The following is a 26,432-nucleotide window of genomic DNA, read 5'->3' as shown; positions in this document are numbered from 1 at the left end:
CTATATTTATTTACGTCTCCAGGGAACTAGTTTTCTAAAAATGGTCATGTCTTTCTAAAAACTGCATTGGCAGCAGTTTCTCAATAGTTTCTCTAGTGATTCCAATAAATCTCATTCTGTCAACAGTCCAAAATATCCTGAGAGCATCCAGGTCCAAGGCATTTTGAGAAAGTCAGATGATAGGCCTAGAGGCATTTCATGGGAAATTAAAATTAAACTGAGAAATCACTATATCTTAAGTGGGCTTGTATATCTCTCTTGCTGGAGAATTTCCCAGTGCTTCCTAAGGAAGGGAGTGAAATTGATTAAATTTGCATTTCAATGCAAATGTATTTAGCCTTATATTTTAAAAGTGATATAAACAAAATATTCTTTTTTTGCCCTCCATGATGTTAAAATCTTATCTCCTGCAGTCTAACATTAAAATTTTATATCTAAAATGTTTTTGTCTGTGGCAGACATAATTGATTGGTGCAATACTAGTAACTTTGTTATGCAGGGATATATAATGTGCGGTCCTTGGTACTCTCAGAATTTGGATGTTTTCTTGCAACAGACGTTTCATTACTAAACTAGGGAACATCATCAGTGCTGTTGATGTTGGCGTTGGTGATGTTACTTAGTTTGATACTAGAATAATTGAAAAAAAAATGAAGTACAGATACATTGACTTACAATAGCTCAATTAGTGACCTTCCAAAATTACAACACACTGAAAAAAGTGACTTATGCCTGTTTTTCACATTTATGACCATTGCATTATCCCCATGGTCACATGATCAAAATCCAGATGCTTGGTAACTGACACATATATATGATGGCTACAATTTTCTGGGGTCATGTGATCATTTTTTGCTACCTGCTGAGCAAAATCAATGGGGAAGCCAGATTCATTTAACATCCACGTTACTAACTTAATAATGCAGTGATTGACTTAAAAAGTGTGGCAAGAAAGATTGTAAAATGGGGCAAAATTCACTTAACAAGAGTCTCATTTAGAAATTTTGGGCTCTATTGTGGTTGCAAACCAAGGACTATCTATATAAGAGGCAAATCTGCAAAAATTTGTGTTATGTTTGAAGAAATCAGCACAAAAATGCACAAGTTATCACAATAGCAGAATAATAGAGTTGGAAGGGACCTTGAAGATCGTCTAGTTCAACCCCTTGCTCAGGCAGAAAATCTTGTACGATTTCAGAGAAATGGTTGTCCATCTTTTCTTAAAAACTTCTGGTATTGAAGCATCCACAGCTTCTGGAGGCAAATTGTTCCACTGATTAACTGTCAGGAAATGTCTCCTTAGTTCTAGGTTGGTTCTCTCCTTGATTAGTTTCCACCCATTGCTTCTTGTTCTACTGTTAGGTGTTTTGGAGAATAGCTTGACTCCCTCTTCTTTGTGGCAACCCCTGAGACATTGGTATATTGCAGTCATGTCACCCCTTCTTTTCATTAAACTAGACATACCCAATTCCAGCAACTGTTCCTTATATATTTTAGTCTCCAGTCCCCTAATCATCTTCGTTGTGCTTCTCTTCATTCTTTCTAGAGTCTCAAAATCTTTTTTACATTCATAGTGACCAAAACCGAATGCAGTATTCCAAGTGTGGCCTTACCAAGGCATTATAGAGTGATATTAACACTTCATGTGATCTTTATCCCTCCGTTAATGCAGCCTAGGACAATTTAATCTAAACTTTTTTTTAAACAAAAGTTCTGAAACTCATTCTATTGATAGATTTGCAAAAAAAAAAAAAAAAGAGAAAGAGAGAAGGGAGGAGACCCAGATAAATATTAACGTGACAGATTTGCATGTAAGAGAAAGCTGACAGAATTACCAATCTGTTTTAAGTTGCTGCATCAGAATCGTACAGTTCGTTTGTGGAAATGTAGCTATTTCTAGTCTTCCTCTTCTTTTCCCATCAGGTTGAGACAAAAGAAAGAGCAAGGAAGCTACGCCCTCTCCCTTGTATACGGAAAGACTATTTATCACTATCGAATAGTACAAGGAAAATCAGGGAAATACTCTATAGAAGATGGAACCCAATTTGATACGCTGTGGCAGGTGAGATTGCAGTGAAGAATGAGTGCTTTGCTTTGTTTGCTTATTTATAACCTACCTTTTGTTTATAAATAACCCGTTGGTGAACATATCCAACCAGGGATGGGATTCTACTGGTTCGGACCGGTTTGGGCGAGCCCCTTGTTCCAAAGATCAGCTGGTACTGTTGAGAAGTGGGCCCACCCAGCGGTGCATTTCAAAAAAATTTTTACCACCGGTTTGGTGAGCGTGGCTTGGTAGGCATGCTTTGCGCTTGTGCCAAATGTGCACTTTGCACAGGTGCAGAGGCTTTCTGACTCACCTCCTGTAATCCTACACTCTCCCTGTTGCTTCAGCAGCTGACACGTGGCAATCTGTTGTGCCGCGCAAAGCAGCTGCACTTCAAAAGCAGGACATGAAGGTTAGTATGCGAGCCCGGGTGGGTGGGTGGGCCAAACAGCACACTGTCGGAGAGAACCAGTTCAGTCTCCACTGCTCATTGGACCTACCGGCTTGGCAGAACCAGGTCAAACCGGTAGAATACCACCACTGGACCCGCCTGCCGGTCCCTGCTCTTTCCTGTGCTTTATTGCCTTTTGTTAGAGCACAGCTGATTCTTGTGGCAGAGTGGTTTGCCGCGCCTCAGCTGTTTTATTCACAGGGACTCCAGTAGAAGGTATTTGTGCTTTTTTAAATGCGGAGCACACACAAAGCGCACAATCATCAAACTGGTTTGCATACCGGTGGAATCCCACCCCTGTATCCAACATACCTTCCTCCTCCTATTTTCCCCATAACAATAATCCTATGTGGTGAATTGGGCTGAGAGAAGGTGACTGGTCCAAAGTCATTCAGCTGGCTTTCATGAGAACTAGAACTCACAGTCTCCCACTTTCTAGCCCGGTGCTGTATTGGCTCTCTGGTTGGTAAGTGGAAAAAACTTACCAACCAAAGTGTCTTCTTTGGTTGATAAGTTTGTTTGTATCTCTTTGTTTTTCATACTTACAACCATTGTAGCATTCCCACAGTCACATGATCAAAATTCGGATGCTTGGCAACTGGTTCATATTTCTCATTGTTACAATGCCCCAGGGTGATCATGTATTCACCTTTTGTGACCTTCTGATAGGCAAAGTCAATGGGAAAAATATTCACTTAAGAACCACGTTACTAATGTTAGAACTGCAGTGATTCACTCAACCAGGGTGGCAAGAAAGGTCATAAAATAAGATAAACCTCACTTAACAACTGTCTTGTTTAGCAACAGCAATTTGGGGGTGATAAGTCGAGGATTATCTGTATTGGCCAAATGAAACCCAGGAAGGGCAGCACTGCTCCAATAAGTCCTGTAAAATGTATTTCTGACTTTTTCACGTATCTTTTTGAGATGTTTAATTTCCCTCCCACTTTCTCTGGGGATGCAAGAAAATAAGGATGTCAAAAAGGCCATTAAACTAAAAACTTGGTTGTTCATTAATTTTCTAGTCTCCTTGACTTGGTTGTCTTTAGTAAAGTGTACAAACCAGCATTTGCATTTCCTGCATTGGGTGAGGAGAGCACACCTTTCTCCTTCTGTCCTGGCCACTTTTTAGAGAGGCATGATTGAGAACGTTTTAACAAACTGCATCCCTGTTTGATGGCAGCAGTGCCTCAGATAGAAAGTCCATACAGAGAGTGGTAAGGACAGCTGAGAAGATTATAGGAAGCTCGCTTCCTGTCATTCAAGATACCGCTTATAAGTGCTATGTGCTTACAGCTCAAAGCATGGTTAGAGATCCCACACATCCCCTTCTTTCTGTTGCTCACCTCTGGGAGGACGTTTTGAAGTATTTCTAGCAGGATTTCCACATTCTGAAACGTCTTTGTTCCTTTTGCCATTCGCAGGATTCTTTTTTCCCCCGCCATGCATATGTATACATTCAAACTAGACTGTCATGTTTCTCTGTGTCATATATGTATGGTGGGTTATATAATGCATAAGCATAATGGTTACCTTTGGAGACTGGATGCAACAACATTTCATTTTAATATATGCTGATTCGTGTACATTTGAAAGCAACAATAAAGCTTTTTTCTCTCCTCTCCTCTCCTCTCCTCTCCTCTCCTCCCCATCCCATCCCATCCCATCCCATCCCATCCCATTCCTTCTCTTTCCTCTTATGCTCTTCTCCTTCAACATTCTTTCACCAGATGGTTGAGTATTTCAAACTCAAACCTGATGGCCTTATCTATTATCTGAAGGAAAGCACCCCAAATCCTGAAATGCAATCAGGTAAGGTTTTAACTTCTCTCCTATATCTGAGAAAAGGATTGGCAATTCTGGTTATTTTCTTCCCGGGGTATATGTTTTAGTTATCATAAAATCTATATTCCTTAAAGATTGTATTACAGTTTTTTTTTTTAAAAAAAGGAACTGCAGAGAAGGATGGTATCAGAGTTTGTCTAAGCTAACATCCTTCAGATGATATAGGTTTCAACGGAGTTTATCTGTGCTGGGTGGTGATGGGATTGGGCGTTGAGAAAGCGGTTGGTGTGTGTTTTCTTCTGGTATATGGTGTGTCCTAGTGAGCCATCTACCAGAAGAAACAACCTTATACCAGAAGAAAACACACACCAACCGCTACCTCAACACCCAATCCCACCACCGCCCAGCATAGATAAACTCCGTGGCCAAAACACTAATCACCAGAACCGAACGCCTGGCAGACAAGACACACATAAAGACTGAACTATGCACCCTGACTAAAGTACTGACAGCCAACGGATTCCACAAAAGCAAAATCACTGGCTTGATCCACAAAAACACACTGAGATATAATGGAGGCCTAGAAGATGAACAGACCTATGGAACAGCTGTCCTGCCCTACATAAGAGGTACTACAGACAAAATCAGTAAGAAAAGCAGGCAAAACCACGGTAGCGTCCTGAGTTGCTTGCTTTTCCACTACTGCCGCCTCCTCCTCCTCCTCCTCCTCCTCCTCCTCCTCCTCCAGCACCTCCATTTCTGGGTAGGGCGATTCTTAACTAACCGTGCATGCTAAGGCAACTCAGGATGCTCCTGCTGCGGCAACTTTGCCTGCATTTCTGATGGGGTCGTTTCAAGGCACTCAGACTCTTTCCCAAAACAAATTGAGTGTAATTAATGGACCATGAACAGTGAGTGGCCCAGGGGAGAACAGGAGATTTTACTTACGTTGCTTCATGCGCGAAAACTTCAGAACCGGCTTTGCTTCTTCTGTGCCTGATATGGAATTATCAGTAAAGTAATACTCTCTGTAAAATATTGTCCCAGAAGTTCCTTTTGCTGCATATGCATATTCCTATTCTATCCCCACTAGTCAGGGCATTCAATTTTATAGGTGTTTCTATACATGACAGCAGGCAGTTATATAAGTAGTTCCTGGCTTATAGTCATTTGTTTAATGACCGTTTGAAATTAGAATGGGACTGAAAAAAGCAACTCACAACAGTTTTTCACATTTATGACCATTGCAGCATCCCCATGGTCACACAGTCAAAATGTAGGCACTTGGCAACTGCCCTGTATTTACTGTATGAATGTTGCATTGTCTCAGGGTGATGGTCACCGTTTGTGAATGTCTAACAAGTAAAGTCAATGGGGAAGCAAATTTACTTAACTGTGTCATTAACTTAACAACTGCAGTGATTCACTTAACTGTGGAAAGGAAGGTCATAAAATGGAGCAAAACTCGCTTATCCATTGTCTTGCTTAGCAATGGAAATTTTGGGCTTAGCTGTGTATACCTTCTCGGTCAGCCCATGTTATGTTTCTGCTCTGCAAACTGCACTGGTTGCCAATATCTTTCCAATTCAGTTCAACGGAGTGGTTGTAACTCTTCATGGCACAGGGCCTAGGTTATTTCTGGGGCTGCCTCTCTGAATTAGATCTACCCATCCATTGGTTAACAACAGGTTCACCAACGGCCAACCTGAGCCTAGGTGAACCAGTTGTTAAATTAATCCCGCTAGCAAAATGGATCCTGGGTGCTGCAATGGGGAAACAGCCAATGGAGCGGCTGGCGCAAGGAAAGGAGGAGGAGCAGGGAGAAGAAAGAGGGAAAGTGGTCTTCTCATTTCCTCACGCCAGCCACTCTGTTGCCCGTTTCTCCATTGCAGTGCAGTGCCCAGGATCCACTTCGATAGTGGATGGGGTGGGATGGGAGTAATTTAACAACCAGTTCGCCCAAACCAGTCTGAACCAGCTGAATTACACCACTGTATCTATCCGGGTCCAGCAGAAGAGAGATGTTCTGGGTCCCATCTATTAGGGAGTTCATCTAGCAGAGCCTAGGAAGAGGGTCTTTTTTGTGATGAGTTCCATTCATCCCACCCTGAGATTACGTTGGCCCTGACACTTTCAACCTTTCACAGGGCCTTAAACACATGGTTCTATCACCTGGTAGGGTCAGGAGGTGTGATGGATCCTCACACAGCAATTATCACTGATCAGTTAGTTTTCATCCCAGTTATCATTTATATGTGTTGCCATTTTCTGTTTTTTAAAATGTTTTATATTGTTAGTTGCTCAGAGTCATGAACCTCTGATGGGGAGCCATGCCAAGTGAAAGAATGAATTAATGAATATGCTGCTGATCACTAAGAGGCACTACATCAGGGGTCTTCAAACTTGACAGCTTTAAGGCTTGTGGACCTCAACTCCCAGAATTCCTCCTCCAGTCGTGTTAGCTCAGGAATTCTGGGAGTTGAAGTCCACAAGTCTTAAACTTGCCAAGTTTGAAGACCCTCGCACTACATGATCAGTTTATCATTAGGTATAGGCTGCCTGTTATATATGTCATATATTTACAACTTTTCTTGATGCAGTTGTTAAGTGAATCACTGGAGTTGTTAAGTTAATAACACAGTTGTTAAGTGAACCTGGCTCCCCCTTTGACTTTGCTTGTCAGAAGGACACAAAAGGTGATCACATGACCCCAGGACACTGCAACCGTCATAAGTACATGTCAGTTGCCAAGCATCTGAATTCTGATCCTGTGATTATAAGGGATGCTGCAGTGGTTGTAGCTGTGAAAAACAGGCATAAGTCACTTTTCTTAGTTCCATTGTAACTTCAAATGGTCACTAAATGAATTGTTGTAAATGGAGGTCTGCTTGTATACATAAACAAATTTCACTATTGTTCCTTTCCTCCCTTCTTTCCAACAGCTGCCACTCCAAGGCCACCAGCGCATCCATCTACATTGGTAAGTGTGGTCTTCATTTGCTCAGTGAATGCTTTTATGGATCGCTTCTCATCCATGTTGCCCGCAAAAGCATTTACAGCTGTCATAAAACAACCTAAAAATAATCCTCTCCAAAGACAGAAATCAGGGGGAACTAAGCAAATGGGAAGGACAAACTAACAAGCTGAAAGCTGAATGAATGATCACTATGGCAGAGAAGTCTTTCAGTGACAAGGTAGAATAGCTAGCTAGCTAGCTAGCTAGCTAGATGGGTGGGTGGGTGGATAGATAGATAGATAGATAGATAGATAGATAGATAGATAGATAGATAGATAGATAGATAGATAGATAGATAGATAGATAGATAGATAGATGCTGGATAGATAGAAATAATAGAGATAGCTAGATAGCTAGATAGCTAGATAGCTAGATAGCTAGATAGATAGATAGATAGATAGATAGATAGATAGATAGATAGATAGATAGATAGATGCTGGATAGATAGAAATAATAGAGATAGCTAGCTAGCTAGCTAGCTAGCTAGATAGATAGATAGATAGTCAGACATCCAGACATCCAGACAGACACAGACACAGACACAGACACAGACACAGACACAGACACAGACACAGACACAGACCAACAGAGACAGATAGATATATTTCTGAGCAGGGAATCACATAGAGAAACAAAGCCCTGGGTTTTAGACCTTCACGGTTTTCCACTTTCTCAGAACACCCAGAGCTCTATTCTTGGAAATAAAGGTAATGCTAAAGACTAGCGCTTTGTCTTCAGCCCTTCTTAAGTTTCTTTGAGGCTAAAACTATCTTTAGAGCAGGGCGAGGGTTTGTCAGGAAGTGAGGGAGGTACCAGCAGCCACAGTAGTAAGCAATTGAGACTTCAGGTTACAAATACATGAATTAGGAGGGCCAGAAGGATGCAGTTAATACACTGGCCTAAACTGGTGAGTGATGCTCATAGCCACAAGGGTTTCCGATCTTAGCAACAACCCTGAATCTGGTTGTAGCTCCAGACCTCAAGCCTGTTTCTTCAGCAGTTTAGTGGCATTCATACTGAATGCTAAGGTTCTGAGTAATGAACTCAACCAATCCAGCAACTCTGAGACTTTTTAGCTTTCTCAAAGAACTGCTTCATTGAGTGCACCAGTTTGGCTTAGCTGAAAAACAAACCATCTCTGGCTATTTCCTGGGCTTTCAGTATAATTAAAGATTAGACAGCTCCCTCCCTCCTTGTCACAGATCACACTGTCCAATTAGGTGTTCTGGCATCTCCTTGGTAATTTCTTCCAGTCTCTGGACAGCATATGTTAGGATGAACTTGGTTCCCACAAGATAATAAGTTGTAGATGTCTGGTCTGAGGTTCCAGAAAACCTCCACTTCAACAAATAACTCTGAGACAGACATCTTCCCAAAAGTTCTGTTTTATTTGGATAGTAACCTGGCACACCTGGGGAATCCCGAATCTGAAAGTTCTGGATTTCCTTGCAATAAATAAAAAACTACAAATCCCCCCCGCACTCATCATTGGATGCCCCAATCACCATCCGTCCCAACTTGAGATGTCCTCTCACCCAGGTGCAGAAATAACATGACCTTGACTTAGAAGAAGAATGCTATTATGTCTAACCACATACCCTCCAAGATATCCCGCCCCTCCCATTTTCCCAGGCTCAAGAATGTGGCAGTGTGGAAGTGTCCATTGTCAATATGGCTTCCAAAGCTGACAGCTCCCTCCTCCCCACAAAGTGCGTCAAGCTGAAAAACAGAGAAAATGGCTGCGACAGGCCCAATCCATTTCGAAGTTGACACTGGGGGTGGGTGGGGGAAGGAGTGGGCAAGATATTGTTAGTGGGCTGCTGTTCTGGTGAACCCCATACCCACCAGTTGCCAGGAAAATCCTATTGAAATCATTTTATGGAAAACATTGGAAAGGATGCCCAAAAAGATAACATTGGGCAGGATTGAAATCCCAATTCAGACACGCAATTCCCTGACTAGCTTTAGGATCCCTGCTTTGTCTCTCTTTATTATTTTATTTTATTTTATTTTATTTTATTTTATTTTATTTTATTTTATTTATTTTATTTTTTTATTTTATTTTATTTTATTTTATTTTATTTTATTTTATTTTATTATTTATTTTATTTTATTTTTTATTCAAAAGCTTACAATACAATAGAAATAAGAATAAACATATTTTAAATGCAAGAAATAGGAACTAATATTTGGGGACAATAGGGCTGGGATAGTAGGCACGATTGTGCACTTATGCACGCCTGTTACAGACCTCTTAGGAATGGGGTGAGGTCAATAGAGGTTAGTTTGAGGGGAAAGGAGTGCGGGTTTGAGCAGGTGACAACAGAATCAGGTAGTGAGTTCCAGACATTGACCACTCTGTTGCTGAAATCGTACTTCCTGCAATCGAGTTTGGAGTGGTTTACATTAAGTTTATATCTGTTGTGTGCTCTTGTGTTGTGGTTAAAGCTGAAATATTCATTAACTGGTAAGAGACGTTGTAACATGTGATTTTATGTACTATGCTTAAGTCCAATCTTAGTCGGCGTAGTTCAAGGTTGTTTAAGCCTAGAATCTCAAGTCTGGTGGTGTAGGGTATCCTGTTGCGAATTTGAAGATTGAGAGCACAACTGAGTGGTACAGATGCACATTTTCTGCCCTGAATTTCTCCAGTGTAAACTCTGCTCTGACTTTCCTAGGCTGGTCGGAGATTCACACCTCAGAACTCAGATGGATACACACCAGAGCCGTTTGGTGAGTTTGAGAACAGTATTAGCAGATACAGCATAAAGATAAAGTGTTTATTTTATTGGCAGGATAGTTCACAAATGGCATTCATGTGACCGTGGCTCATTGTGATGTCATAATTGTGAGCCAAGTACACAATTGCTCATATTGTGATAATGTGACTGCAGGGATGCTGCAATGGCCGCAATTTCATGGGCCAGTCATAGATTTCCCCCTCATTCAGTGCTCCTCATAATTTCTGAAGGTTAAACAGAATGCACGTAGTCCTTGACATATGACCACAATTGAGTCCAGTATTTATGTTGCTAACCAAGAAATGAGTTTTGCCCCATTTTACGACTTTTCTTGACACAGTTGTTAAGTGAATCAGTGTAGTTGTTAAGCGACTCTGGCTTCCTCATTGACTTCGCTTGTCAAAAGCTTTGCAAAAGATGATCACATGACCCGGGGGACCCTGCAATTGTCATAAATGTGAACCAGTCATCAAGCATCTGAATGTAAATTACGTGGCCATGGGGATGTTGCAACTGTCACAAAGTTTGAAAAATGGTTGTGTCACTGTTAGTGCTATTGTAACTTCAAACGGTCACTAAATGAACTCTTGAGGATTACCTGTAAAAGAGTTGGAAGAAACCTTGGAGGTCATCTAGTCCAACCCCTGCTCCAGCAGAAGTTCCTATACCATTTCAGACTGTTATTCTGTTTTAAGGTCCCAAAAGTTTCCCCGAGCCTCGAGACAAGGCTTGCAAAAATAGCAGCTTTTTTTATTCTTTGGCCAAAGCAAAAAGTATGGCTGAATAGTATGTCCAAAACATACAGACAAAATGCATGTGAGGAATAGTCACACTTTGCGAGAGTGGCTCAGAGTATTGTATACTCTTTATGCCGATAGAAAAAAGTGTATCCAATCAGAGACAAAGGTTCATTATTAATGTGGGCAATGTCTTGCCCATGTTCTCCCCTTCCTTATCCATGGAGCATTCTTTATCTGTGCTCTGTCCATACTTTGTTATTTTACACATTATTCCTTGTCCTTGTGTGTGTTTGTGCTCCTAGGCAGCCCCCCCCTCCTTTATCTATGGAGCAGGATGTTCCTGGGAATTGTCTCCAAGGATGTGTCTAGCTCTGAAGCAAATTGCAGAGGCGAGAAACCAGATAGAAAAGGATACAATTCTCTTGCAGAATGAATTTCTAACAAGTGATTCCCATCCTTAGCAAAATAGTCCAAGCAACTTCTTTAACAGAAGCAAAAGAGCAAAGGTTAGATTGATTCATGTCAATACGTCCTTTCACTGTTAATACTTCTCTTGAACAATCCGACATTCTGTGACTCCCTGCCCTTGACAAATTAGCACATTGGCTAATACACACTGTACAATATCCCTAATGGAATAGAATAGATAGAACATTAGGAGACACTGTACAATATGTGTTACTTTATCACCCTCTTGTGGCCACTTGTGGAGTTATTTTTTTTTTTAAAAAAAAATTGACTTCAGAAACTCAGGATAATCAGCCAAGTACCTGCTTAATAACTTGCCCAAAAGACCCCCAGAGTAATGTCTTCCTGTTGGAGGTTTGTTTAGTTCTAACTCCATTTGCCTTCTGGAAGAAGTTGGACTTTTCTGAAGAGGGGTATGAAACAGTCTTAATCGTTACTAGTGGATTTTAGTTATTTTAATTATTGTGTTTTTAGATATTGTATTTTAGATTTTGTATTATTGTATATCTTTTTTTTAAAGCCCTGCATAGATTATTTAGCTTGTGGTAGGGTAGAAATGAATAAGAATGGGTGAACCAAGACCAACACTTTGCTATCCTAAGAATAACTTGCAATCTGCTGTCTGAAAAGAAGACATGGCAACACAATTCTGTGAGGAATGCTGTTCCCAACAGGGTGCTCAGCCAGCCTAAATTAAAATTAAAAAATCATACTATAAGGTCTCATCCACTGTTCAGGCTGCAACCTGTTTTGGAAAAGTTTATTGTACTTTTAATAGAACCCCACAGCATCAGAAACCCAAAACATGTATTTACTTTCTGCTAGTCTCCATGTAATTTCAAGTTGAAAAAAAAATATATATATATATATATAGCCATTTCATTAAAAAAAAAGTATTTGAAACTTACTTTTCTTTCGATTAAAAAATAATAATAAAAGGTAGTACTATCAGTGACCACAGGAGGGTGTAAAATAATACAGACTGTACAATATCCCTAACGGAATAGAATAGATAGAACATTAGGAGATACTGTACAATATGTGTTACTTTATCACCCTCTTGTGGCCACTTGTGGAGTTATTATTTTTTAAAAAAAATTGACTTGAGAAACTCAGGATAATCAGCCAAGTACCTGCTTAATAACATGCCCGAAAGACCACCAGAGTAATGTCTTCCTGTTGTAGGTTTGTTTAGTTCTAACTCTATTTGCCTTCTGGAAGAAGTTGGACTTTTCTGAAGGGGGGTATGAAACAGTCTTAATTGTTACTAGTGGGTTTTAGTTATTTTAATTATTGTGTTTTTAGATATTGTATTTTAGATTTGGTATTATTGTATATCTTTTTTTTAAAACCCTGGATAGATTATTTAGCTTATGGTAGGGTAGAAAGTAGACACTTTTTCACACAGACACACGGATGCTCCTTGTGGCCAATTAGATGCTTCTTGGGATGGGAAACAAAGATTTTCCCCAGCATTGTTCTCCTTCAGGTCATAGTTGGAGGCCTGCTGCCTTCAACCTAGAGGTATCATGGATCTTGAAGACTCATGTCCCTTGGTAGACTTTTCTTCCATGGATTGAAGTCATCCAAGTCCTTACCTGAAATCCTGAATTTGCTATTGGAGAAAGTGAGAAGAGCTTGGACAGAAAGGAAGCCATAAGGCTGAAGAGTGCAGGCATTGTGAAAAGGTTCTAATATTTTAAGGTCTCTATGGTCTGAGCAAAAATCCAAGTAAGCACAACAGATTGTACCAATTCCTAATTTCGTTCACATTCTGGTTCCCCTTAGAGTTTTGCAAGATGCCTCACAGAGTGGCATGGAGACCGTAATTTCCCCATTATTTAATCCCACTACTTAATAATAAGAAGAATATTGTTATGGTTAATCAAAGTTCTGTTCAATTTCAATGAAACCTAAGTTGGCTTATTGTTCAGTCTTACAGGAGCCGAAGTCACTAATATAACATGGGTAGCTTGAACTGAATCTAGAAGGAGTGGGAATTGAGAAACAAGGAAGGGGATTTTCAAACATGAAACCCACAATTAATCTACTTTATTTTCTTGGGGGGGGAATAGGAGCAGGGAAAAAGACACGGATCTTGCCCATGGACACTTCATGTTATGAAAGCCCATACAGTGACCCTGAAGAGCTCAAGGACCGGAAGCTATTCTTAAAAAGGAGCAGTCTGATGATAGATGAAGTGGACCTGGGAGAGGGCAACTTTGGGTGTGTCAGGAAAGGAGTTTACAAAATGAAGAAGTAAGTGCACGCCATGTTCTGAGGTAAATTTCTCTTAATGTGCTGAAACAGATCTCTGCAGTTTTCAGAAGTTGCTATTCCCCATGAGAAAAATCAAATTTCATTTTGTTTGTCTTTTGTGGAGGATTCCTTAAATTTGGAGATAATTTGGGGTTGGATGTCTTAACTTGGTAGAGGGAAAGTAGCTATGGTCCTTTCTTTTGCCGCCTAGGTCCCTAGGTCTCTCTTTCCAAAATAGTAGATAGCCTCACCCACCTTAGGAGGGCATCTTTGACTTTATTATTTATTTATTTATTTGTCAAGCATGTATGAGAAAACAAGTATGAACATGACATATAAACATATAAATATAAACGGGTATAAGTATATACACATAATAAATGAGTACAAATTAAATGTGAACAGTAGGACAGGGACAGTAGGCACGCTAGTGCGCTTTATGCACGCCCCTGTAAAGACCTCTTAGGAAAGGAGTGAGATCCATGGTAGACAGTTTAAGGTTTAAGTTTTGGGGGATTTGGATTTGACATGAAAGCCTGGCACAGTCCTCAAGTGGTCTACACAGGGAGTGGGATACAACACACAGTCACAAGATGGGGGTGATACAATCAATATGTTCCTTTGCTTTGCGGTTCTCTTCTTGGTTTCTATTTTAAAACCCCACATTTTGATTTTAGGAAATTATGTTACTTCCATTCTCTTTCACAGAGTTTGCTGTGGTTACTTTTTGTTATATGTATCTCTGATCAAGATAAGAGAGCAATGTCGGCAGCTATTTTCTGATGGCTGCCATTTTATTTTTCTCAGAATGCTAGAATTGTTTTGTTTCAGGGCTAGTTTGGGAAATAAAATTGCACTCATTAGGGGGTGGCTGCCCAAAATAGTTGATATTTCTAGAACAAAAGAGAACAACTATGAATCACGTGTGTTTGGAGTTAATTCATTTTTTTTTGTTTGGAGTTACTATTCATTATTATTTTTTGTTTGGAGTTACATTCATTTCGAAACAATTCAGGCTTCTCACATCAACCGTTCCCTACTTTTGCTATCATGGGTGGCGTCTCCATCTAGGGTTGATAAGATAGCAGTGTTCCAATATTTGAGGGGCTCCTACAAAGGCGAGGGGGTCAAACTATTTTCCAAAGCACCAAAAGGCAAGATGAGAAACAAGATGGAAACGAACTAAGGAGAGAAGCAACCTAGAACTAAGGAGAAATTTCCTAATGGTGAGAGCAATCAACCAGTGGAACAGCTTGCCTTCAGAAGTTGTGGCAGTTCCATCACTGGAGGCGTTCAAAAAGTGACTGCCATTTGTCTGAAATGGTAAAGGGTTGGGCTAGAAGACCTCCAAGGTCCCTTCCAACTCTATTATTCTATGTTCTATCGACGTTCTATCTTCTCATTTTCTCTCCTTTCCAGGAAGCAAATTGACGTAGCCATCAAAATGCTAAAAGATGGCAATGGAGTGGTACAGCAGGACGAAATGATGAAGGAGGCCCAGATTATGCACCAGCTGGACAATCCTTACATTGTCCGTCTCATTGGAGTCTGTCATGCCGAAGCTCTCATGCTGGTGATGGAGATGGCATCAGGTGGCCCCTTGCACAAGTTCTTGTCTTCCAAGAAGTGAGTGGATGCCACCACATCATGCAAGAAATTTATACCTTTCCAGGGTGTGGGCTTAGAACCATTTATGACCCATCAGTTCAGTATCACTGAGATAATCACAAAGTCATTTATTCTGGAAGGGGTCTTTGATATCATCTAATGCACCTTTCAGCTCACTGGGGTGGGAGAGGCCCTGGGAAGACTGACGTGGGCCATTTATGAGTATCACTCTGCTCAGGGCCTAAAAATCCTCCCCGATAAATGGCCAAGTGTCCAAATTTTGATCACATGACCACAGGGATATTGTAACAGTTGAAATGTGAAAAACAGTCATAACTCATAAGCCATTTTTTTCAGTGCCACTGTAGCTTTGAACCAGTGGTGGGATTCAAAAAATTTTTACTACCAGTTCCATGAGCATGGCTTGGTGGGTGTGGTGTGGCTTGGTGGGCATGGCTTGGTGGGCTTGGCAGGGGAAGGATATTGCAAAATCCCATCCCTCCCCTCTCCTGGGGGAAGGATACTATAAAATCTCCATTCCCTCCCCACCCCACTAACCTGCTTTCCAGCTCCGTTCTCCTGTGCAGGGCAACCAAAGGAAGCCCAGCCGATCAGCTGCGATTCAGGAGGCAGAGAATAGATGGGGGCAGGGCCAGTCAGAGGTGGGATTTGCCAGTTCTCCGAACTACACAACATTTCCGCTAACTGGTCAGAACCTGCTGAATACCACCTCTGCTTCGAACAATCACTAAACGAATGGTTGTAAGTCAAGCATTACCTGTAATAATGAAATGAGTGAAGGCAGGATAATGTGGGGCTTGTAAGATAAACCTTCCATTATCTGGAATTCTCCAAATGTATTTGGTCTACAAATCCTAGAATATAACTAGTAGCCAAGTGGAGAGGTGAAGTTCCAGTCCATAAGGAGCAGATCAAATAAAGGTGGTCCGTAACTTACAACTACAATCGACCCCAAAATTTCTGTTGGTGAGACCGTTGTTAATTGAGCTCTGGGCCATTTTTACAACCTGTCTTGCCTGAGTAGTTTAAGTGAATCACTGCAGTTCTTAAGTTAGTAGCATGATTGTTAAGTGAATCTGGCTTCCTCATTGACTTTACTTTGTCAGAAAGTCACAAAAGGGGATCATGTGACCCCCGGGACACTGAAACCAGTGATGGGATTCAAATTTTTTTTACTACCAGTTCTCTGGGTGTGGCTTGGTGGGTATGGCAGGGGAAGGATACTGCAGAATCCCATTCCCTCCCCACCCCACTAACCTGCTTTCCAGCTCCGTTCTCCTGTGCAGGGCAACAAAAGAAGACCCAGCCAATCAGCTGGGACTCAGGAGGCAGAGAATAGATGGGGACGGGGCCAGTCAGAGGTGGGATTTGCCAGTTCTCCGAACTACTCAAAATTTCTGCTGCCGGTTCTCCAGAACTGGTCAGAACCTGTTGAATACCACCTCTGACCATCATGAGTCTGTTGCCAAAGCCCCTAAATTTTGATCATGTGACCCTGGGGATGCTGCTGCAACAGTCGTGACGTCAGGTCTCCAGTAGTTACCCCCATTTAAATCACGGGACTCTAGCCGGATTTCCACAGCTTAAAGAAGATTTATTAGTAGTAAACATACCGGTGCTGCCTGGGTGTAGCTGACTCTGAGACACATCATTCATTGTCACCCTTGACCCTGGTTTTCCGCTACCCCATGGGTGTATCATAATTCATATTCTCCAATGGGACACATCCATAGCCAAGAGTCATCAATCATACTCTCCAGTTAGAATTTTGCACGGCAAAAACTTCGGTCACTTAGAAACTATCCATGAAAACATTTATGGAATGCAATTTCCTTTTTGCAAGCTGCTGCATTGCTACCCCCCTCCCTTTCTGCTAGCAACTCTAAAAGACCAGATAAATATTTTGTGAGTTGACAAGTGTGAAGAACAATCACACATCACCTTTTTCAATGCCTTTCTAATTTCAAACGGTCCCTAAATGAACTCTTGTAAAACAAGGATTACTTGTCCGGGAACACGGTTGTGAGATTTCTCTCTCTTCCTTTTCCCCTTAGGGATGAGGTTCCTGTGAATAATGTGGTCGAACTGATGCACCAGGTGTCCATTGGAATGAAGTATCTGGAAGAAAAGAACTTTGTCCACCGGGACTTGGCTGCCAGGAATGTGTTACTTGTCAACCAGCATTATGCCAAAATCAGCGATTTCGGGCTTTCCAAAGCTTTGGCAGCTGACGACAGTTATTATATGGTGAGCAAGAAGACAAGATGGGAAAATCAATCCCGCTGGCATTTCAGAGATACTAATAAAGGAGAATATTTGTAGCTCAGGGTTGGCATGAAGGATCTTTGGTGCTCTCTGAGCTCACTTGTTTTCCTGCAGAGGTTTCATTACCCAAACTCAGTAACATCATCAGTGCTCGTGCATCAGTGCAGCACGAGCACTGATGATGTTACCTAGTTGGGTAATGAAATGTCTGCAAGAAAACAAGCGAGGACAGAGAGCACCAAGGACCCCTCATTTCAGAGAGAGTTTTGTTGGAAGGATAAGGAGGGTAGGAAGGATTATTTCAGTCTCCCTTTAATGCAAGCATTCCCTGTTAGCGCTTCCTAGATACATAAAAAAAAAATAGCAGAAAGTCATTTCCCATTGCTCATCTCCCATCTCCCTCAAAGAGAGGCTCTTGATTATTCATTTATGTTGTTGTTTTTTATGTGAGGCTTTGCAAAATGTGATAACGTTATCCGAAAAACAAAACTATCGTGAGGGATGATATACCTACATAAATAAACAAATGAATTGGTAAACTCTGTTAAGTGCATCTATCTGTGTGTGGGTGCCACAGCAGAGTCTGTCCTATTGAATATCAAAAATCCACCTTGGCAGAAATCTGTGATGGATATCTTTTATGACATTTAAGATAAAGCTTCTTATAGAGGTATCTAAAATTTAGGAGAGCTTCAAGATTTGCAAATGAGATTATATCACTTGCCCCTCCCCCATCATTTTGTATTTTAGGAGAAATAAATATGTGCTTGTACAGGTAGTCCTAGAGACTTACACCCCTAGTGGGGTGGGATGCTACTGGTTCAGCCCAGTTCTATAGAACCGGTAGCTCTGAAGAGCAGCTGACACCAAACTGGTTCGCTGTGATGACTTTCTGGTCATCTGTTTGGCCTACCTGCCCGCCCGGGCTCTTGGCTGTCCTTTATTTCCTGCTTTTTCAATCTCAGCTGCTTTGCAGGGCATAGCTGAGGTTAAAAAAACAGGAAAGAGGAGGATTCTCAAACACTGCACACCCACGCGCAGCGCTTGTCAGCTGTCCGGGTGGCACAGTGGAGGTTTTTTAGCAAATGCTGTACATGCACCCATGCAAAGCACGCAGGCGTGTACAAAACACACTCTCACCGAACTGGTAGTAACACCGGTTGAATCCCATCCCTACAACCATTTGTTCCGTTCAAAGTTACAACGGAATTGAAAAAAGTGACTTATGGCCGTTTTTCACACTTACGACTGTTGCAGCATCCCTCTGGTCACGTGATCAAAATTGGGATGCTTGACAATTGGTTGATATTTATGACAGCTGTGATGTCCCTGGGTCACCTTTTGCAACCTTCAGACAAGCAAAGCAATGGGGAAGCCAGTTGCTAACTTAACCCATTGCGGTGATTCAATTAACAACTGTGGCCAAAAAAATAAATGGTTGCAAAGAGAGGAAAACCCCCTCAGCAATTCTCTCGCTTAGCAACAGAAATGTTGGGCTCCGTTGTGGTCGTAAGTCAAGGACTACATACTTGGTCTTCTCCAATAATTCATCTCACTGAAATTTCCGTTCTGTCCTCACCCACAGGCCAAGACCACTGGGAAGTGGCCACTGAAGTGGTATGCGCCAGAATGCATCCTGTTTCGGAAGTTTTCAAGCAAGAGTGATGTCTGGAGTTATGGCGTGACTATGTGGGAGGCTTTCTCTTATGGCCAGAAACCCTACAAGGTGAATATGGATAGAATTTGGGGGTTCACTAGGGAGGGCTCAAAACAGTTAAGGCGGTGCTGTGATCATACAATTCTAAAGAATGGGGCTGCGATTGTAGAATCCTGAAGCCGCCTTTAATGAATTTTGTATTTTTGTTATTTTTTTTGAATTGCATTTTTATTGCTTCGTGTTGGTTTTCTTAGCAGTTGATAAATACATTTTGACCTTTTGGCCCTACCCCATAAGTGTCTCAGAATTGGAACCTGCACCTCTGGATGCATGCAATGGGCTCCAGGTTTTTGTAAACAGGATTCAGCAAAAAATATTTTCTTTGCACGAAGCTTTATTCAGTGTCTACTGCAGGCGGGAGGTGAAAATAATATTAGTTAAACACAAGACACCTTTCCAGCCAAAGCACCTGGTTTCATCATTTTATTTTCTAAGAATAATAGCTTTGAGGTCTCCTGACCTAGGAAGTAGGAAGCTGAACTGGTCATGAGGTTTTGTGTGTTTGCTTATTTAAGAGAGGCCCATCTTACACAATATAAACCTGGGAAGCTAACAACAATCAAACCCATATAACCAGGGGTGGGATTCAAATTTTTTAACAACTGGTTCTGTGGGTGTGGCTTAGTTGGTGGGCGTGGCTTGGTGGTCATGTTATTGGCTGGGCATGGCCAACTCAATATCACTCACATCGAGACACGCATCTCCTCGCCTGGCCTCTCATGACTGGGGATGCTGCAACAGTCGTAAGTGTGAAAAATGGTCATAAATTACTTTTTTCAGTGCCATTGTAACTTTGAATGGTCACTCCACACTAGCAAAGTACCAACAAAGGAAGGGAAAAAAAACTCCAGAGAAGTTCCTGAGACAGGAAGTCTAGTCCTGCCAAGAATGTAATAAGGGTTAACGGAGAGGCAGTTTCTGTAAGCAACACCAGAATGTTTCTTTCCTGCCTACCTTACAGGATTAGGCCACTAATTTCTTCTAACAACCGGTTCTCCAAACTGCTTAGAATGTTAACAACCGGTTCTAGCGAATAGGTGCGAACTGGTAGAATCCCACCCCTGCGTATAACATATTAAGAAACTAGCTCCATGCTTTGCTACGAAACTATGTGATCAGGCTTAGTTTTGGGGGAGGAAAATGGGGGGCAGGGAAATGTGCCTTTGGTATTCATCTGGCTAGCATCTTGTCAGTGTGTGAGAGAATTGAGGGCTGTTTGGAAATTGAAACAGTATTTGCTGTGTGAGCAAGAAGGAGACAGCAAGGAGCCTGGGCATGGCTTAGCTCAACTGCTTTGTACTAAAGCTGCTTGCTGCTGTGAAACTGAAACTGAAACTCCTCTCCTCTGCTTGTGTTTTGCATTTGGAACAGATTTCTTTTTAGGTGGGGAGTGGGAATAGAACTCCTTAGCATCAGAGCATGTTAATAATAATATAGGAAATACTAATGTTCTGATGATGGTCATTTTGAAAAATCCTTTCTTAGCGAGCACCTAGAAGCCAAGAGGAACATACGTGCCAAATTTCAAGTTTGTAGGCTTTACGGTTCTGGAGATTTTGTGATGATGCGTGAGTGGTATTTCGCTTTTATATAGATAGATAACCCTTTCTAAGAGACAACCAAGGCGCCAAAACATTTTACACCAGATGCTCATGTGCTGGACTAAGCTCTCCTCCTTGCCCAGCACCTGGGGGAAGATCCAGGTTTTCATAGTCTTCTGGAAGGCCAAGAAAGTAGGAGCCCACTGGCTTGTTTTGGGTTTTGTCACTCTATAGACAGTAAGGAAGATGACTTTGATAGAAATATTGCATAGGCAAAAGGAGGCGAAGCATTTTTTTTTGAAGTCCATAAGAGCCAGAAAACATTAGTGAACAGTTCAAAGCGACACCTCCCTAATTCACAAGAGTATAAGAAGGAGAAGAAGGTATAGCACAATCAGACTTGCAAAACTCTTATTAACAGCCAGTGTCAATCAAAGTAGTTTTAGCTTTCCTGTGCACTTGATGTCATGGTCTAGTCTACTTTAGTGGGGCTGACTCTAATGTTTTACCAAAACAGATGCTCAGCTTCATTAACCAATCTCTTTCTCCCCTTCTAGAGAATGAAAGGACCTGAAGTCATGGCATTCATCCAAGAAGGGAAGCGTATGGAATGTCCATCCAGCTGTCCAGAAGAGATGTACAAGTTGATGAACCTATGTTGGACTTACAAGTAAGGCGAGAACATCACCTTCTCTTTCGGTTTGTGTGCTGACCCAACCCTGTTACCAGCAAGAAAATTTCAAACAAACGCAGCAACTTTTCACAGCTTTAATCGACAAATAACTTCTTTGTCGATAAAAGATGGCTTGCAGCCAATTAGTCCAACCAGAAAAGCCTTGACAGAATTCTTCAGATAAGCCGGAGTCCCCACACACAATGCTGAGTTCGTAGAACGTTTTTGCTTTCTGCAAAAGCAAAAACCTTTTGAAACCAGGCTTATATTCCCTGGAGGGAGGGGCCATTATGTTGCATCCTTACTCCCGAGTCGCCTGTGCTGCTCCAGCTGTTCTCTTCTACAAATCATCCTGCGCTCACGTGCATTTGGCACAGGCTCCTCGGGAACCTCCTCATCACTGCTGCCAGCTCCCACAATCCCTGAAGGCAGCAGTCCATTCCCTGATGATCCGGGCCTTTTATCTGAGTCCTCGCTTTCCTCCACCATCCACACCTGCTGCCAGCTAACCACAACAGTTTGGCAGCAGAGGGTCATATTTCTAGACTGAGAAAACATGCTCTTCTGTACCGATAAAGGAGAATAATATTTGTAGTTCAAAGCTGAAATGAGGAGTCCTTGGTGCTCTCTGAAATTGGTTGTTTTTTTTGCAGATGTCTGTAGAGATTCCCCTTATTTCTGACATGTCTACTTTCTTGTCGCCAGATGGGAAGACCGCCCAAACTTTGCTGCTGTGGAGACACTGATCCGCACGTATTACTACAGCATCGTTGACAGGAAGGAAGAGAAGTTGTAGGGAAGAAATGTGATGGACTCATGAAAATGGTTGGAAGGCACATGCGCCCATCGCCTCTTGCCAGCTTCAGCATTTCTGAAAGGATGATGTGCTGCCTCTTTTTTGTGGCAACTCCTTAAATATTGAAACACCGCTATCAGGTCACCACTAGTCCTTCTTTTCATTAAACTAGGCATGTCCAATTCTTGCAACTATTCTTCATATGTTTTAGACTGATGGATCTTAGGGGCAGTGAGCAGGATGATCTTTCTTTTACTACTGGTTCTATGGGCGTGGCTTGGTGGGCATGCCTTGGTGGGCATGGCAGGGGAAGGATACTGCAAAATCTCCATTCCCACCCCACTCCAGGGGAATCACACTGCAAAATCTCCATTCTCTCCCCCACCCCACTAACCTGCTTTCCAGCTCCATTCTCCTGCACAGGGCAACCAAAGAAGACCCAGCCAATCAGCTGGGACTCAGGAGGCAGTGAATAGATTGGGGGCAGCGCCAGTCAGAGGTGGTATTTTCCGGTTCTCCAACTTACTCAAAATTTCCACTACGGGTTCTCCAGAACTGGTCAGAACCTGCTGAATGCCACCTCTGGCAGTGAGTCTGGCAGCTTCCTGACATATGTACCCATTTGATGCCTTGGGATTGCAAATCCCAGAATTCCTAGTCAGCTGTTCCAGACAGAGGGAGGGATAATTGGAAGGTGAGATTGGTTACAACAAAAGGGTATGACCGGCCATCAATACCCTTTTCAAAAACCAGCAAAATCAGGGCTCCCATATTGTGTCTGCAGGTTAAAAATGACAGGATGGCAACCATTATGTTTTTTTTAATTGTGTCTTGCATATGCAATGCATGTAGGAAATGGATGGAGCTATGATCACTGCAGCAGTTTTTTTTTAGCTGCAGACAGCCCAGATCAGTTAAACGTGAAATCTGCTAAACATGGAAAGATTAATTCCTCTTTTGTTTTACAAATGGAACAATTATGCTTTTTTTCATGGATGTTCTGGTTTCCCCGATGCTTTTGTGGCTGGTGGTTGGCAGGAAAAACTTCTGGCCATTTCATGATTTTTTTAAAAAGCTGTCCTGGAAGTGAATAGGTATAGGAATAATTCTCAAAATATTTGCTACAAAAAATATCTTAAAGTTAGTCTTGAAAAATGCTGGATCAATATGGTCATGGGCATACAGTAATTCTATAGGATGCTCTTGTGTGTGTGTGTGTGTGTGTGTGTGTGTGTGTGTGTGCGCGCGCACACGTGTGTGTACTTTTGGGAAAGTGGGTGTTAGAAGAAATATCCTTCCGGGTTCAGTTCCAAGTGGGGAAAAAGGACAATGGATTCATGGAAGTTGCTTGGAAAGAAGGTTTAATGGTGGACAGGATGACATGCCTTGGAGATCCTGGGCGAAAAAGGGAAGAGATGCTGAGAGTCCCTGAGTTTTATGCCCTCCATAAGCTTTGAACTTCCTGGGGCACAGGAAGAGCATCCTGATTGGTTGCTGTCAAGGGGTTGAATCCCACTGGATGATGTAATCTTCCCAGGTGCCATGTGGTGAGAGGGGTAAAGGGCTAATCCTATTATGTCTTGTCTTAATCCCATCACCTTGGAGCTGGAGAGGTGGTGGGGGCAGAGAGCTGCTTTGTCTTTAAAAACATGTTTCTCCCTTTCTCATCCAGGGAAGTATAATATTCTGCTTTTTAAATATTTCCTAGAATATTCCATTCTTCTAGGAGAGGGGTGGGTGCTAACTTTCTACAGTGGGAAGGCAAATAATCCCTTTTTAAAAGCAAGAATAATATTTATTTTTATATATTTTAATCTGCGATAATGTAATCAGGGTTTTTTCCTCTCAGGACTCCTTCCCACTTTTAAAAATTATGCAAGACACAAAAAGAGTTTTTCTTTTCTTTTTTTTGTATTAAAAAGTTTTTTATTTTTAGAACAAAAACAACAAATAAAACTATCTTTCAATTTTACAGTGTGTTGGTTGGGTACATCTATCTTGCGCGCATAGTAGTATTGTTGTACATTTCTTATTTGATTATATTCATAGACCATTCTAGTCAACAATCTACATCATATTATTCCATTATTATATCATCATTAACCATATAATTTCAATTCTGTATCATCTTTCAAGACAAATCTTATCCTTACTCCGTGATATTCATATTCTTACTCATTCAAAGATAATCAAAGATATTATTACTGTTATCCTATATTTCAGTTTTTTACTCTTCTATCTAACCATTCATAAAATAAATCCCAAATCTTATAATACTCTTTTTCTTCCTGTTCTGTAATTGCCATTGTTAATCTACTCATTTCCACACATTCCATTATTTTCCTAATCGTTTCCTCCTCTGTTGGAATTTTTTTATTTTCCCAATGAAATAGTTTTTTTCTTTTTGTAGGTTACATTTATTAATATGTACTGTATTAAAAATTAAAATTGATGTGCCTGCTGCTGCTACCACTTCTCACAATTATATGGTGGGATATTGTATTCTATTTCAACATTGGCTGGCAAATAATTTTGATTTTGCAGATCCCTGAGAGGATATTGGGGATGTAATCGCTATATTTACTTATATTTATATAATTATAATAATTATCTTAATATATAAAGTTAAAGCTACTGCAAATTCCATATTTTGGATAATGGGGGGAATGGTCAGGGTAAGGTTAAAAGACAAAAGGCATGTTTTCCACAGCCCACTAAAGTGCTTCATTGGAGAATGTGATTTATGACACACCCTGGGAGGAGGGGGGAAACAGGGTCATAGGTGGGCTGTAAACTACATAGGGCAGAGCCAACTGCACTTGGGAAAAGTGCTGACATGTTGCTCCTAATGAATAATTGGATTTCTTTTGAAATTTGTCTCGAGGCTCATGAATTAATTAGGGCATCCGTTAGAACCCCTAACATCACCCACAGATAGAGCTTTGAAGGTACCGTCATGGCTGCCATGCTAATCTTTTTGACCACATCCTGCATACATGGAATGTTTTATGGTATCACCATCCTACTTATAGAGTTAATATCCTGGAAAGAAGTCCTTAATGTCACAAGAATAGTTATGGATTCCTATTAGGATTGGCCAAATTCTGAAGCACATCTATCTCTTGAGCACCCCTTAAATCAAAGTGGAACTCTCCCCTAGATTCTGCACCTATCGTTCTGAAATTAAACAGGCTTAATTTCGTAATGGTATTTACTAAGATAGATATCATTTAAATAAAAATAAAAATTACAAAATGAAACTAAACATAAGATAGGGTAGGTGAAATTGGTCTATATTCTAAGCAGAAGATATTTTTTTCTGACTTTAAAAGTTGCAACTCTTCAATTCTGCAAGTTTATTAGGTAGGTTGTTATTCAGTTGTAAGTCATTCTCATAATTTTCCATGAATGTAGTATATTTGGGGGGGAAATTTCAGAATGAAAAATGTGACCTTTGCACAATTCCTCTGATATGCAAAACAATGTACTAAACATTTCTTGGTAAAAATTAGCCCCTCCCTCCCTCCCTCCCTTCTTACTGAATCTGGATTTAAGACCTGAATCTGGATTTAGGACCTAATGTGGGTAAGACAGAAAAAAACAGTAGAGTGAAGAAGCTAAATCCTGAATTGGGGAATGTATTTCTTTTGCTGTCTGCTTCGCCTATCTAATAAACATACTCTTCTTAAGTAGTGGTATCAGTATCATTTGGATCCCCTTTAAATGTAATGTACAATATAATGGTGGATCTCTTTGCAACATTTCTCCATCTTAAAAACACTTCTGGCATCTCTGAAGCATTTCAGAGCTGAAGTATTTCAGAAGTTTATTCATTCCAAGAAGTCTATGAGAAAGGAGCCTTCAAGTTCACGAGCAGATCATCCTCTGGTTATCCATTTTTTCTTTCTTTATGGAAATGTGATTCTTGCAGAATAAGGCCCAGTGGTTTTAAGGAGCAGCTACCTTAAAGCACAAAATAATTGGTTTCTCTTATTTAGGACAGGCAGAGAACCTGAGGATTGACTCCCAGAAATTTTGGAAATATCCCGCAAAATGAATCAGATGAAAGTATAAGAAAGAGGATTTTGACTGAGAACTGAAAAGAACCAGAGTGTCTGCAGGAGTTAAGAAAAGTCAGTGCTAAATTTTAGTGGTTTGTGGGACTGGTTTTAGAATTGACAATGAAGATACTGAAGTGGCAGATAGCTCCTGAGTAGCTGATAGGATCAACTAACAAGGAACAAGCAGTGAAGAAATATGCTGTAGACCAGCATTTGGTAGAGCAGCTATGAAGATCTTGGCAA

At 41.1% G+C, this 26,432-nt stretch overlaps 1 protein-coding gene across 1 annotated transcript in view; it reads left to right on the top strand.

Moving 5' to 3' along the window:
• ZAP70 (zeta chain of T cell receptor associated protein kinase 70) overlaps nucleotides 1-24,100 on the top strand; it is a 32,675-nt gene extending 8,575 nt beyond the window's left edge. Inside the window, exons 4-13 of the mRNA XM_026698403.2 lie at nucleotides 1,924-2,062; nucleotides 4,229-4,310; nucleotides 7,226-7,263; nucleotides 9,978-10,032; nucleotides 13,324-13,507; nucleotides 14,927-15,133; nucleotides 17,191-17,383; nucleotides 18,987-19,127; nucleotides 21,217-21,329; nucleotides 22,038-24,100. Coding sequence (XP_026554188.2) covers nucleotides 1,924-2,062; nucleotides 4,229-4,310; nucleotides 7,226-7,263; nucleotides 9,978-10,032; nucleotides 13,324-13,507; nucleotides 14,927-15,133; nucleotides 17,191-17,383; nucleotides 18,987-19,127; nucleotides 21,217-21,329; nucleotides 22,038-22,128 — 1,243 coding nt within the window. The 3' untranslated portion in view covers nucleotides 22,129-24,100. The remainder of the gene's footprint in view (nucleotides 1-1,923; nucleotides 2,063-4,228; nucleotides 4,311-7,225; nucleotides 7,264-9,977; nucleotides 10,033-13,323; nucleotides 13,508-14,926; nucleotides 15,134-17,190; nucleotides 17,384-18,986; nucleotides 19,128-21,216; nucleotides 21,330-22,037) is intronic.
• Nucleotides 24,101-26,432: the final 2,332 nt, after the last annotated feature.

Source organism: Pseudonaja textilis, chromosome 1 (assembly GCF_049901715.1).
Source record: "Pseudonaja textilis isolate UNSWEBS1 chromosome 1, rPseTex1.2, whole genome shotgun sequence".
Lineage (NCBI taxonomy): Eukaryota > Metazoa > Chordata > Lepidosauria > Squamata > Elapidae > Pseudonaja > Pseudonaja textilis.
Note: the sequence above shows the minus strand (reverse complement) of the source record. Positions and strands in the feature narration are given on the sequence as shown.